This window comes from Patella vulgata, chromosome 9, assembly GCF_932274485.2.
Source record: "Patella vulgata chromosome 9, xgPatVulg1.2, whole genome shotgun sequence".
NCBI classification, from domain to species: domain Eukaryota; kingdom Metazoa; phylum Mollusca; class Gastropoda; family Patellidae; genus Patella; species Patella vulgata.
The window spans coordinates 13197614-13212701 of record NC_065887.2 but is presented as its reverse complement, the minus strand read 5'-3'; the positions used below and the strand labels follow the sequence as shown (position 1 = coordinate 13212701).

General features: G+C 34.0%; 1 protein-coding gene across 1 annotated transcript in view; it reads right to left on the bottom strand.

The window, feature by feature from the left end:
* Window positions 1–15088, bottom strand: part of LOC126807662 (uncharacterized) — a 34580-nt gene that overhangs the window by 15379 nt on the left and 4113 nt on the right. The window contains exons 5-20 of the mRNA XM_050532407.2: window positions 14480–14919; window positions 13482–13755; window positions 12306–12367; window positions 11476–11648; window positions 10807–10870; window positions 10530–10595; window positions 9777–9950; window positions 8779–8965; window positions 8148–8303; window positions 6806–6956; window positions 5778–5847; window positions 4491–4604; window positions 3409–3555; window positions 2936–3060; window positions 1038–1214; window positions 127–217 (exon numbers count right to left, since the gene is read on the bottom strand). Of these exons, the coding sequence (XP_050388364.1) occupies window positions 127–217; window positions 1038–1214; window positions 2936–3060; window positions 3409–3555; window positions 4491–4604; window positions 5778–5847; window positions 6806–6956; window positions 8148–8303; window positions 8779–8965; window positions 9777–9950; window positions 10530–10595; window positions 10807–10870; window positions 11476–11648; window positions 12306–12367; window positions 13482–13755; window positions 14480–14919 (2471 nt within the window). The remainder of the gene's footprint in view (window positions 1–126; window positions 218–1037; window positions 1215–2935; window positions 3061–3408; window positions 3556–4490; window positions 4605–5777; window positions 5848–6805; window positions 6957–8147; window positions 8304–8778; window positions 8966–9776; window positions 9951–10529; window positions 10596–10806; window positions 10871–11475; window positions 11649–12305; window positions 12368–13481; window positions 13756–14479; window positions 14920–15088) is intronic.

Below are 15088 nucleotides of genomic sequence, written 5' to 3'. Positions count from 1 at the left end.
CACTGAAATTTGTGTAATACATGTAATTCATTTTCTATGAACTATTATAGCAAGAACTTTTTATCTAAATCTTACATAGTGCATCTTTAAATTAATTACTGACAGTTCTTATAAAATAAAACTAACTTGAAATTGTGGTGTTAAATGTTGTTGTAATATAGAGTGCTTACAATCTGGTCTGTCCCATAGATGCCGTATCAACTGACCTATCTGTGACCTGTATATAGAGAAAATTCATATTATAACATTTGTATTCTGGATTGTTCTTTCTTGACAGGATTTTACAATGTTTATTTCATTCGATTATATCTAGACAATAGAATGTCTTCCTATTTTATTTTATAGAATAGTATGCATCAGAGGAATGGAATAAATGGGGTACATGAGATTATATATGTACTAGAGGCATATCATGATGTAGTTTAAAACAATTTCCATAAATAAAGGCTATGAATAATCTCTAAGAAAATTTACAAAATCAAATAATTAGATTCGCCGACTTTCAAGAACTTTTAGTCATTCCAATGTCGAAGAAATAAAAAGGTTTTATATTACGATATTTTTATGGAGCAACGTACGTCAAGACCTAACCAATTTAAGAATATGTGTGTGTACCTATTGGTCTTTGATAATTGAGAGTGACAGGTTATTTACTGAAGCGACATGTAGGCCTATGAAGATTTAAACATTTTGAGGCTTGATAAGTTGCATTACAGGATATAGAGTGATGCATGGAAAGGCTTCTGAGACTGTATGGGATGGTTTGGGGATACATGGGATGATGTACATGATGGGATAATGGACAGGTTGGATTGGATAATGTAAAGGACGCATGGGATGATGTACTGGAAGGGGAGAGAGAGAAATGGGGTTTAACATAAACACAAACTAGGTCATATCGGGACTAAAATATGGTTCAATTTTATTTCCATAATTCATTTGATTGTAGTGTACAGGATAAATGGTGTGATGTATGGGATGATGTACAGGATACATGGGGTGATGTATGAAATGACGAAAACAAGGAAAGTACCAACCTAGCTGTATATTTATCGAACTCATCTTTATCAACATCTAACCCTTCTACAACATCCACACTGATATAAGTATGTAATAATGCTGGTCCTAATTTACTCTGTACCGTAGGACTAGTATGTACCATTAATCCTAGATCAGACATACCTGATGTACCACTCCATCCACCAGTACCTTGACTACAAATAGAAAAATCTTTAAAGCTACAATTTCATATTTTTAATTTATATTTTTAAAATGTATTAAAGCTGGAATTTCATATTTTTAAGTTATATTTTTAAAATTTATTAAAATAAAGCCTTGAAATAGATTGTATCCATAAACCATCCAACCTTGTTAAAGAATAACCCTATTAATCCTATAAGTCACTATTGCCAGCTGAGAAATTGGCAAAAATATCATTTTCAACTTCAAATTCCAACGTTTGAAGTTAGCTAATGCATGGAGGCAATAGGAAAACAAGGGAGGTAATTGTGTTATTATTTCCCCGTGTCAATGATTTTTAAGGGTGGGATATAATGCCCATGGTCGTATAATAATGAGTTGATAACCTATTGAGCAAAAGACATAGAAATAATTATGTTTTGACTTTCTTAGAAAATATGAAATTGTAACTTTAAAATAAAGCCTTAAAATCGATGCTATGTATAAACAGTCCTACCTTGATAATTTAATCCTATTTATCCTACAATTCACTATTGCCAGTTGAGAAATTGGCAAAAATATCATTTCCAACTTCAAATTCAAATTTGAAGATAGCTAATCCTTGAGTGGCATTTAGCGATTGAACACATTAAAAAACACAACACGTTTATATGGAAATACAATCACTGGTTTATAAGTATAGCACGACGTTTCGACAAGTATTCTCTTATCGTTATCAAGCACAAATGCTATACTTATAAACCAGTGATTGTATTTCCATATAAACGTGTTGTGTTTTTTGAAGATAGCTATTCCATGGTAGGGAATAGAAAAACAAGGGAGGTAATTAGGAGGTAATTGTGTTATTATTTCCGGTGTGAAACATTTTTGAGTGTGAGAATGATAACTATGATCGTATAATAGTGAGTTGACAACCTATTGAGCAAAAGACATAGAAATAATTATGTTTTGACTTTCTTAGAAAATATGAAATTGTAGCTTTAACTCAAATCTCAATCAGTGTGAGGGATCTTAATTATGTAAATATCAGTTGACAAAAAATCAATTACACATTTTTTTAAAGTCACACTTGCATAATATGATTAATCCCAAGAGATTGTGGTGTGTTATTTAATTTATTAGCTATATCTTTTGTATTATATTTTCTACAAGGGCAGGATGTTAGAAAGGCTGTTATAGCCTAATCTTCAACCCTTCTTAAATAAAGTTATTATTATTAAGCAATTATAAAAAAATTGATGTGAAATTATATTTCCAGTACATGACTAAATGTAATAATTTAATTCCAAGGTTGAATTGGATATAAAATGAATCTTATGACTTTAGAATCCCATCAAGATCAGAACAGAAATTCAAAGCAAAGTGTATGGCGCTATGGCGTGTCGCATGTGCAGCTCAGTGGTTCTGTTGGGGCGATAAGTTCTTCATCTGTGAACATGCTCACAGAGCATGTAAAGTGTCCATGACTATTTATCATACCACAACCTGCATAGGTTGTGTTTTTTTACCTGCATAGGTATTAGCATTTCAATATCCCTTACTTTTTTTTGAAGAGTATATTAGACTCTGTGTGTTTTATGTGTGGAATACATCATGTCCCTTGGTTTGTGTTCTAGATTCTGTGTGTATGTGTATAGCCGTTCTATTAGACTGTCTGTGTGTTATGTGTGGAATGCATCATGTCCCTTGATTTGTGTTCTGGGTTATGTGTGTGTAGCCGTTCATTTAGACTTACCGATTATGTTGTGACGACTGTACAAAGAGTAATAATGTTGAGACAAGTTTACTGGCTACAATAGGACCTGGCATAATATCAGGTCTTTCCAATAACATTACACAACAATCAACAAACCTGGACAACTAAAACAAAAACAAAACATGGTTGCTACTGTAAAAACACAGTGTTGCTAGGCAACTTCAATTAACCCACCAGAGGCTTTTTTGAAGGGACCACGCTGGCTCGCTAGCCTTAGGTCGCGTGTTCGGTCCCTGCATTGGCTGAGAAAGTTCATCTGGATTTTCCGACCTTGTTTCCCCTTGTCAGTGGTTCAGGACGGAGATCCTGACAAGGACAGTTGTCTAGTCGTTCGCATGGGACAAAAAAACGAGGTCAATTGCTGATTATTCAGCAAATTTTTGAAAGTACAATTTTATTTCTCTTTTTATTAATAAATTATGAATATGATTATATGAAATATTTGAACTTACTTGCAATCCCCACATTATTCCTTTGTGTACGTGTACAGCATGTCCTGCTACAAACTGAAACCAAACGGCCATATCTTTTACACAGAATTCTGGGATTTGTTGAAATAGAAGACGCTCGTCTTTAAGTTTACTTTGCTTGTCACTATCCTACAATAGAAAACAATTTCTCAGAATTACGCGTATATTACATTTTCTTCAACTTCAAGAATCATATTTTCCTAAATGCTGACTATGTCCACCACCAGAAAAGTTTTCCATGCCAGATCTAAAATCAATGTCAATAAAGCAGAAATTCCAAAAAGTCCATCTAAGTATTAAATCCATCACTCAAAATCGAATGGAAATAAACTCCACAAAACATGTCTGAACCTTAATGGTGCATAACTCTGTGATTTATGATCAAAATATTCTTAATTTCACCTTTTCCACAATGAATAATTTCACTATGATTTAAAAAAAATTTGAAAACTTTGTGTTGCATTCATATATAATGCGTGCTGCTGGTTGCTTGGCATGACAGACTGGCCCCATTTCATACTTCATAATTATAGACCCAATATATATATAACAAAGTCAGGATCAGGATAACACTACTTGTATTATAGGAAATAACTAAATATACAAAACCATAGGTAAGCATATCAACGTACCATATTGACAGACGACCTACTCTCATGAGACCCAGAACTCCACTGTCCCTAACTGACCACCACACGTGCAGACTCACTATAGTCTCTTTCAACATTACGTCATAACGTCTGTATCAAATTAGTGGTTATACTAAATCACTCAACACTTTGAATCAAAAATTGAAAAATTCCAACAATAACTAGTACTCTATCACATTCACAAACTTTGGAAAGATAAAGCGATTGTAATCTGATAATTTTGAAATTCAATAGGGTTCTTCCTTACACAGAAATATGGTCTAAAAGGACACAGGTAATTAAGAGAAATTAGTTGACATTAAATGTGGATGTATAAAAAATTATTCATGGAAAATGTCCGTGACACATTATTTATGGATATTTTCAAATCAATTAACAAAAAAAAAACAAATAGAAAAGTTAAAGGGGACTTACATCATCATGTGATGTTAACTGTAGTAATAAATCAGCTTGTGTTAAATAAAACATTGTTATATTTTTAACCAGATCAACATCAGCTAAACTTGTTTCCCACATCATATTTAGTAACTGTAATAAATCAAACAAAATTTTATTCATTATAATTATAAATAGGCCTTAATCATACCACAGTACAGTCTAAGGAATATGACAAATAAAATGCTTATGGATATCGCTTCCTGTCATGGCAATAAATTACAAATCATTTCTAATAATTGTAATCAAACCATGTAGTAAGTCCTATTCAATAATTGTAATAAATAGTAAGCCCTTTTCAATAGTCACAATAAATGGTAAGTCCAATTCAATAATTGTAATAAATAGTAAGTCCAATTAAATAATTGTAATAAATAGTAAGCCCTTTTCAATAGTTACAATAAATAGTAAGTCCAATTCAAAAATTATAATAAATAGTAAGTCCAATTCAATAATTGTAATAATTAGAAAGTCCTTTTCAATAATTATAATAAATAGAAAGTCTTATTTCATAATCTAATTGTAAGAAATAGCTATATCTAGCCAACAGTTGTTTACATCAATAATAGCATTTTGTTGCTGCAGAGTCAAAAAGGTCAAATCCAAGTATTGTCAAATTGTCCAGGAAAGCCAAAATACGCATAGTGGATATGAATCATAATTTCGTATAGAAACAAAATGAGGTATTTGTACAGATTTCCGAAAATATTTCTGCAAAACTATGTATTGGTAGTAGATTAAACAGTGTGTAGCTATCTGTAAAATATCAGGGTAAACATCTTGTGAAAAAAACAGGAGTCCTAGTAATTTTCAATTTCATACAGCAAAGACATATCTCCAGAAAAGATTCATCTTTACCTGCTTCAATTTCATAGGTTTCACACAGTAGATGCTCAACGATAGTTTCAAAAGATACGCAATTAACCATGGTAGAATACTGGCTATATTTGGTTTGCTTGTAATGCATGGGTAGGTCACAAAGATGTTTTTTTCAATGAAATAGGACATTTTCTCTCTTAATGTTTATATCTTTTGGAACGACCCACATACAACACATCTTAAATACTGGACAGATATGAACCATTTTTGAACAGATATTAATATTCAAAAAATTGTTGTTTGCAAGAGATTTAAAATCCATGAAATGATAATCTGTCGATTGAAACTAGTTTAATACATTTACTTTATTTCTGAGTATCAAATTTAAATATTTTCATAATTCTATTTCTCTTAAAAACTTCAATCAGAAAAAATATTAGAACTTACCATATGAGTTCTTTTCACTTCATTTTCTTTAGGTGTATCTTTTACTGCCTGTATTTGATTGGACAAATCTCTGTAAAAAAAACAGATGACTTTATATACAAGAGCAACAACATTTATCTGAGTAAAATATTATTAAAATGAAATGGGGTTTAACTTACTACTGTTCTGCAATGACTGGGCTAATGAAGACAGGCATACGTCAAACAGCATGCTATGTGGGAAATTTTGGCCAGACGGTGGCACTAAGGCCTACTTGGGACCTCGGTTTTCCATTCCAACAGTACAACTGTACAGTGTCCATTGCCAGGCCCTCCGTCCTGCACAGCAGACCAGGGTGAACCATGCCGGAAAAGCCTGATGGACCTCAAGGCTTGCGAGCCAGCTTACTCACAGAGCCATAGAGCCTCTGTGTTATTTACATATATACTGTACATCACATCTGTAGATGAAAGGGGATGCCACCATATTTGTGGACAGTTGAACATTTTTAAAATCTGGATCTACCTCTTCTATACACTGGTGCAACAAGATGAAATTATAATGCTTTGTTCGATTTCATCAATAATACCTCTCTAATAGTTGGCAATGTTTAATAATAATAGTTGGTAATGTGTAATAATAATCGGTAATGTGTAATAATAATAATTGACAATGTCTTACAAGAATTGGTAATATGTAATAATAATTAGTAATGTGTAGTAATAATAACTGATATTAATATTTAATAATAAATGGTATTAATAATTGGCAATAATAAATGGTATTAATAATTGGCAATAATAAATGGTATTAATAATTGGCAATAATAACTGGTATTAATATGTAATAACAGTTGGTATTATGTAATGATAATTGGTGTCATGTCATATATTATGTAATGATTATTGATGTTATGTAATGATAATTGACGTTATGTAATGATAGTTGGTGTTACGTAATATATTATCAGTGTTATGTAATAATAATTAGTGTCAATATGTAATAACTCTTGGTAATGTGTAACAATAATTTGCAATATGTAATAATACCTATGCATATGATTATAATGTATTATAGCCGGTATAACTCCTATACTTAAAGCTCGCTGTGTTAAATGGAAACACTCTGTTATAAAGCTATGCTGATTCTGTAATTCTTCAGGTAAGGCACCAAATTTCTTTTGAATTTCTTTTTCTGAAACTAGAAGTTTTATTATAAAATCATTAACAATATGTTTAGATATCTGATGCCACTCTGTCAAGATTAGACATGTAATAAAAGGAAATGGGGTTTAATATCCTACTGTTCAGCTCAAACTGGGCTAATGAAAACGAGAATATGCCATACAGTGTGCCATGGCGCTATAGCCTACGCTTATATGGAATTCCAAATGTCAAGGTATCTTTTACGTGCATGCCAATGTGTACACACACAGGACCTTGTTTTTTTTTTTGTTCCATCCAAATGACTATATGGCGTCCCTTGCAATTCCCTCTGCTCTGCACCACTGACAATGGTGACAAGATTAGACATGAAACAAACATAAATGTTTATAGAAGAGTCAACAGGCTTTGTTACTAACAAGCTAAGTTTAGTATGGACAATGGGAAAAATGATGGCAAAATCAATTCTTTACACTGTGATAAGATTTTGTCAACTGATGGATATACCAAAGCTGAAATAACATCACAGTATATTATATATACTGTTGCTACATAATATATAACATTGCTGTCAGTCAATCAATTTCTCCATTCGGTTAAGTGGGCCACAGTGGCTCGGTGAGTAAGACGTTGGCTCACTAACCTGGAGGTCCTGTGTTTGATCCTTGCATTGGCTAAGGAAGTTCTTCGGGAATTTACGGCATCATTCTGCCTTGTCAGAGGTGCAGGACAGAGGGCCTGGCTAAGCACAACGTATAGTCGTTTGGATGGGACAAAAAAAAACCCCAAAGTCCTGTGTACATATTAGTGTGCATGTAAAAGATCCCTTGGCAATTGGAATTCGATATAAGTGTAGGTCATAGCGCCACTGTCCAGACAAAATTTCCCTCAAAGCACACCGTATGGCGTACGCCCGTCTACGTTAGCCCTGTCAGAGAAGAACAGTAGGAGGTTAAACCCTAATTCATTTCCATTCGGTCAATTTCACTGCCAGTCAATCATGATTGGCAAATGTTACTGTGTTACAGACTGATATATATTTAGAATAATGGTATGTATTGCGAAAATCATTTACTGATGAATTTTTTTTAAGGGCGAATTATTGAAATAAAATTGAACCATATGTTAGTCCCAATGACAAAAAATGTGCATATATTTATGGAATTTTTAAAAAAAAATTTGAGAATTAGATTCTTGATTGGTAAAAAAAAAATGTCTGAAGTTTTACCTATCTGCCCGCCAGCTAGACATGTTTCAAAATGGTAGTTCAATCTGCAAGATGATGATGTAGAATATCTTAAATCAATCTTGTCAATCTTTTCTTTATTACCATATATGGGTATAAAAAACTTTAACATAACAGCACAGAAATTTAACATAAAACCTGAAAATTAATATCAAAGATAGTTTGACAGGAAGTGAAACATACACATAGTAATGAAAACATGTAATTTTGTAGGAATATTACTGACATAAATTTAAATACCAGTACCGTACGGGAATTAAATATGAAAAATAGCGAGGTGCACAAATTATAGACAATTATAAGTCATCTGAGCTGCCCTAAAGGTTGTCACATTGTTTATTTGGTAGTTTATGGGAGCACTTACAAGATATTAAAACCTGATCAAGGCAACAAGTAATAATGGGAAATAATACAAAATTTCACAGGATTCTATTTCTTCCTAGCGTTAGCTAACATACACAAAACATGTATTGGCAATCAGATGAAAATGCAAGCTGTTTGAGTTATCAGAAATAACTAGGCATTGTAGTAAAGTCGGACAAAAGTACAAGTAGCAAATAAACTCCCACAAAACTCTATTACACAAGGGTATTATATAAAAGTTACGTCTTACCATCAGAACAGCAGGTCTGAGATTGTGTATCTGTAACTTGTAAAGATGCTGTTCGTAGATCATTTAAACCAATAACAGTGGCTAACCAAGCTAACCCCGCCTCACGTGTAGATTTATTACTCACCACCTTCTTTAAAGCGTTATAAATATTGTCCTGACATTGATGGAAACAATCTTGAACAGATTTCTGAAAAAAAAAAAAAAATTCATTGATGACCTAAACGGCCTTAACCCACTATCTATCTTCAAATTTCAGCCATAATTGTTTGTCAAGTAAAAAAAAAATATAAATTATATATAAATATATATTTAACAAGAGGATGTTAGCTATATCTCCACTGGTACAAGAGCATGTTAGCTATATCTCCACTGATACAAGAGGATGTTAACTATATCTCCACTGATACAAGAGGATGTTAGCTATATCTCCACTGGTACAAGAGCATGTTAGCTATATCTCCACTGGTACAAGAGCATGTTAGCTATATCTCCACTGATACAAGAGCATGTTAGCTATATCTCCACTGATACAAGAGGATGTTAGCTATATCTCCACTGATACAAGAGGATGTTAGCTATATCTCCACTGGTACAAGAGCATGTTAGCTATATCTCCACTGGTACAAGAGGATGTTAGCTATATCTCCACTGGTACAAGAGGATGTTAGCTATATCTCCACTGGTACAAGAGGATATTTAACATGAGGATGCTAGCCATATTTTAACTGGACAAGAGCCGCTTAACAAGAGTATGTTAGCTATATTTCAACTGGTTGTATTTAACAAAACGAAGTTAGCTATATTTCACCAGGGACAGGAGGATGTTAGATATATTTGATTTAACAAGAAGTTGATGTTTTTCAATACTTAACTACTATTCGAAATCAATTTTGGCCATAAAGATAAACAATTAAATTAACCTATTTCCTACCAGGACCTCTTTTGACCCAATTCGTGCCGATTCGTTTCAAAATGGATTAAGAACTCTGATTCATTACCTCCAGAATTCTTAAATCTGATTCCCTAGGAGGGAAGGACTTCTTTTGCAATTCTACAAATGGTATTACAGAATTTCCTGTTAAAGACATCATGTTTCCTATCTTCTTGGTACTTGGTATAGAAGTTACTGATAACAGTGGACCAAATATAGAGTGATTTTCAAAATATATTCCCTGTAAAATTAAGTAACAAATTATTTCCAAAATACATTCCCTGTAAAATATTAGTAACAAAATATATTCCCTGTAAAATATCAGTAACAAAATATTTCCAAAATATATTTTCCAGAAAAGATAATATATAAAACCTATCTCAGTAGTGCTGAGTTTTGTGTTTTTCTGTAACTGATAGGGGGGTTGGATGGCCGAGTTACTATATCATAAGGCCCGTCATTAAGTCAATTTGCGTGGTTTCGAATCCCCGGTTGTACGTGACAAGGAGTAGGGTTGCCTGTCCAACCTCGTGGGTTTTCTCCGAGTCCTCCGGTTTCCTCCTATTTTGTGTAGAGTGGACGTTAAACCCCATTTCTCTCTCTCTCTGTAACTGATAACCTGACTACTTTGTGTGCACATTAATTTCCTTTGTTATATAAAGAGCATAAACTTAACATAAATTCATAAACCTCTGAATGAATTTGAACGGCATATATGTTATGACGTTAAAATGGGTCAAAATTTATCTTTAGCCTTAAATCTGGCAAAATAAATCTACGGTACACAACATGGTTTTATGAAAATCTGTAAAATACTTACCAAATCCTCAGCTGCATTTTTAATCTCTTCTTGTAAAACCACTGCTAGAACGGAACTCAAATTTACCTGTTAAATGAACAGAAATGAAATGACGTTAACCATTCTAATTCCCTGCATCAATGGAGATAAGGAAGATGGACATATGCCATGCAATTTGTAATGAGGGAATTTTGCCCTGACAGCAGCTCTATGGCCTGCTCTTATTTTGAAGTACAGTAGTGTAAGGAATAGATACAGTCACTAAATAGGTTTGTTTTAACAATAAATATACTCTTACATTGCTAAGTAAAATTTCTAATCCTTTCAATGTATTGCTCTCTTGTAGAACCATCTCATCCAGTCTGTAAAATAAACAATCAACAAATCATTAAATATGGAGTCCTGTATTTCACATGGTATCTGTTGAAAGGGCAGCTTAAACTATATTATTGAGCAGTTCGGATTTGACTTGTGATAGTCGTTTACGTATTAACACAAACTAATTCATTTCGGGACTAACATATGGTTCAATATTATTTCAATAATTTGCTTGCACATAGGGATCTTTGGCAGATGAAGGAAAACCAAGGACCCAGAGAAAACCTATGAAGTTTGACAGGGGACCGTACTCCTGGTCGACCGGTTAATGGGACAGACTCAGAACCATTCTTACAATGATGACTCCCTGGTAAGCCTAATCCGCCGTACGTGCTACTACAGGGGAAATTGTAGTAAACCCATGCGTGAGACTTATGCTTCACTTGTGTGTGTTCGGCACCGTAGAAGATCGCAGAATGGCCGTAGAGACTTTTGGTCCTGAACATATAAAATTTTCACCCTGTTTCTTGCTGCTGGTCTGTGAGATACCAAACCTGTGCATGTCAAAACACATACGATGGGTTCTGAGCTAGGCTTTAGAAATAAACATTTTGTTACAAGACAAAACACATAAATATTATCTTCATACCGTTTCACTTTCTTGATCTGTTTACCAGCAGCTTGTATCAGAGCTACTAAAAAATCAACACATCTGTTGCCATGACAACTATAATCAAGGAGATTGGACAACAAACTAGGTGACACAACAACGCCATCTTCGGACCACCCGGAAATTCTACGTAAAAATACAACAGCATCATTCTGAAGAGAAAAACAGAGTAATTTTAGAATGATACACATACAAGGCAGTATATCGTTGGTGAGGAATCTGGCATATTTTAAGAAATTCACCCTTTAGCTTATACAAAATCAAGACATCTTTTTGTTCATATTTTCATCGTTTTTAGAATATACAAGATTTTGATGTTCGGTTTTTATACAATGTCATGACTCTTAACCGCTAGGCATTTTATGGTTATGCTGAACAATTTCGCAAAACCTAGACATGACCCTTTAACCATGTAGCGAAAATATATCAGAAGAATCACTTCAAATCTTGCAGGTATTCATCCTGACATTCAGTTTATTATGGTACTTTGTGGCTTGTTGTTTCTTTCATGTCATTGTGAAAGAATTTGCTACTTGCCTTGACAATTTTGGTTTGTCTGGTCTGTGTGGGTGTGCAATTGTGTGTTGTTGGGTAGGATAACCTGCAGACGGTGAGCACTCCCTTCCACCAGTCCCATTACCCCTAAGCACATTTATTGCATTATATTATTGCTACTTTATTCTATTTTTTTTTAAATTTTGCATCCCTCCCCTAAAACTTTTTCACACAGGGTCCTGCTTACCATACGCCAGTGCTGTGCAGAAAAAAGGATATAATTAAAGCAACATAAATAAAATAAAGATACTAACAGCAACATTTTTAGTACCAAAGTCAGTCCACAGGTCATCTGCTGCACTAGCTTCACCATCTTCTGATAAAATAAAATTATAAATCATGACAACATGACGCTCATGACAACATGACGCACATGTAAATACGGTGGACCAAAACCTTCAACTCATAATATTGATAAATTAATAGTGAAACCTCAAAAGGTTGCATGCAGGTAATACATTTTTTAAAGGCATGAACCTATTATTTCTTGCCTTTAATCAGTCACATTTCTTTCATTATTTACAGTTGCTCAGAATATGATAAATTGAGTGCCAGCATGATGAAAACAGAGTACATCACAGAACCACTGGAAACAACGGTGGCTTAGTGAGTGAGACACTATCTCAGTGAATAAGGCACTGGCTTAGTGAGTGAGACACTGGCTCAGTGAGTAAGGCACTGGCTCAGTGAGTAAGGCACTGGCCCAGTGAAAAGCACTGTCTCAGTGAGTAAGGCACTGTCTCAGTGAGTAAGGCACTGTCTCAGTGAGTAAGGCACTGTCTCGGTGGGTAAGGCATTGTCTCGGTGAGTAAGGCACTGTCATGATGAGTAAGGCACTGTCTCAGTGAGTAAGGCACTGTCTCAGTGAGTAAGGCACTGTCTCAGTGAGTAAGGCACTGTCTCAGTGAGTAAGGCATTGTCTCGGTGGGTAAGGCACTGTCTCGGTGGGTAAGGCATTGTCTCGGTGAGTAAGGCACTGTCTTGGTGAGTAAGGCACTGTCTCAGATAGTAAGGCACTGTCTCAGTGGGAAAGGTGCTGTTTCTTTAACCTCAAGGTTCGGGGTTCAATCTCAGTGTTTGTCAGGATTTTCCAGCTTTGTCTTCCTTGTCTATTCATTTGGATGGACTGATTAATAATCATCTGAGGTTTCGTGTACACGATGGTGTGTTAGTAAAAGAACCCTTGACATTTGGAATTCAAAATAAGAGTAGGTTGTTGCATCGCTGTCCAGGGAAAATTTCCCTCATTGCACAGGAAATGGTGTGTAAGCCTGTCTGCATAAGCCCAGTCAGTGCAGAAAAGTAAGACATCATCATTTCATTTATTCAAACAGCCAGCATAATAAAGACAGAATTAAAGACAGAACCAGTTATGAACATCAAGGTGTTTATTCAAATGGCTGAACCACCAGCAAGATGATATAACATACCTGCTTTAATAGTTTCAAATATCACACTGATAGCTTTATTCTTCAGCCATTTTGATGCTGATATAATCAGATCATTATGTTTTATCTCCGGTTCTCGTACTTCACACTCATCAAAAGTATTTAAAACATATTTTATTTTATTAATCTGACGAGGAATAATCAATTTTATGACAGCGCCTATTTTTTCTGGAATATCATCTGAATGAATAGGAAAATCTGACTCCTTAATTGTTAGTGATCCTAGAGAATAATGGGTCTTTGAATTTTTAATTTCCTGAAAAGAATGTAAATAATATATAAAATATTTTTGGAACAAAACGAATCGGTGAGACTTTAGAAAATGTCTGTCATTCAGGTTAGCCATATTGACCGTAACTTAAAATTGTTTACCCAGATTAAATGGGTAAAAGAACTCAAAAACAATGTGTAAGCTCTACATTGTTTACCCAGATTAAATGGGTAATACAACTCACTAACAATTTGTAAACTCTTCACTGTTTACCTAGATTATATGTGTAAGCTCTACACCATTTACCCAGATTAAATGGGTAACTCAAAAACAATGTGTAAAGCTCTAAAGCTCTACACCGTTTACCTAGATTATGTGTGTAAGCTCTACACTGTTAACCTAGATTATATGTGTAAGCTCTACACTGTTTACCTAGATTATATATAAGCTCTACACTGTTTACCTAGATTATATATAAGCTCTACACTGTTTACCTAGATTAAATGGGTAACAGAACTCAAAAACAATGTGTAAAGCTCTACACTGTTTACCCCGATTAAATGCGTAAAAGAACTAAACAGTACAAATTATTTACTTCCCAGGTGGTAATATGCTTCAGACAGAATTATTGAATTATTTCTCACTTTTTTCTGGCCATGTTGTTTTTCCTCTGGGAATGTATAACTACCTATGCAGTCTCAGTTGCACTGCTTGTCTTGTTCTTGTATTTTGTGTGTGATCTATTAAAATATGATATAGGCCTACTTACTATTTTACAATTCAAAACACTCTCTAGAAATTCTACAAGCGTAAGTTGTTTTGGTTTTTCTTTGCTGAATGGTTTAGGGGTTGTCGTAGAACTGACATCATCTGTTCCAGGTTTATCAGCAGCTTGTTTCGATACTGTTTTTTCTTTGTCTTTAAAATGACCATCTTTAACGTCAACTTTTGATACCACATCGGGCAGTTTCTCATCATCTTTCTGCTTTGACGTTTCATCAACAACTTGATCTAAGTTTGTTTTTTCTTTGACTTTTAAATGACTATCTTTGACATCAAGATTTGGCATCTTGTCTGGTGGTTTCTCATTAGTTAATGGTTTATCTTCCAGAGTATCGTCTTTGTTTGATGAAGATTGTGTTCTACTTTCATTTTTATTTTGTTGTGAAATTCTATTAAGCCATTCTTCACGTTTTATTGCGCCTGATCCTAGAAACAAAAACACACAAAACGGGATTTATTCATATATATATACTCAGTTTGGAATATTAAAATGTAGAAAAAATGAAAAATAGGAAAGCAAGAAATTATATGTATATCTAACTGTAATTTTTCAGCATGGTTTCCCCTTATCAGTGGTGTATAACAGAGGGCATGG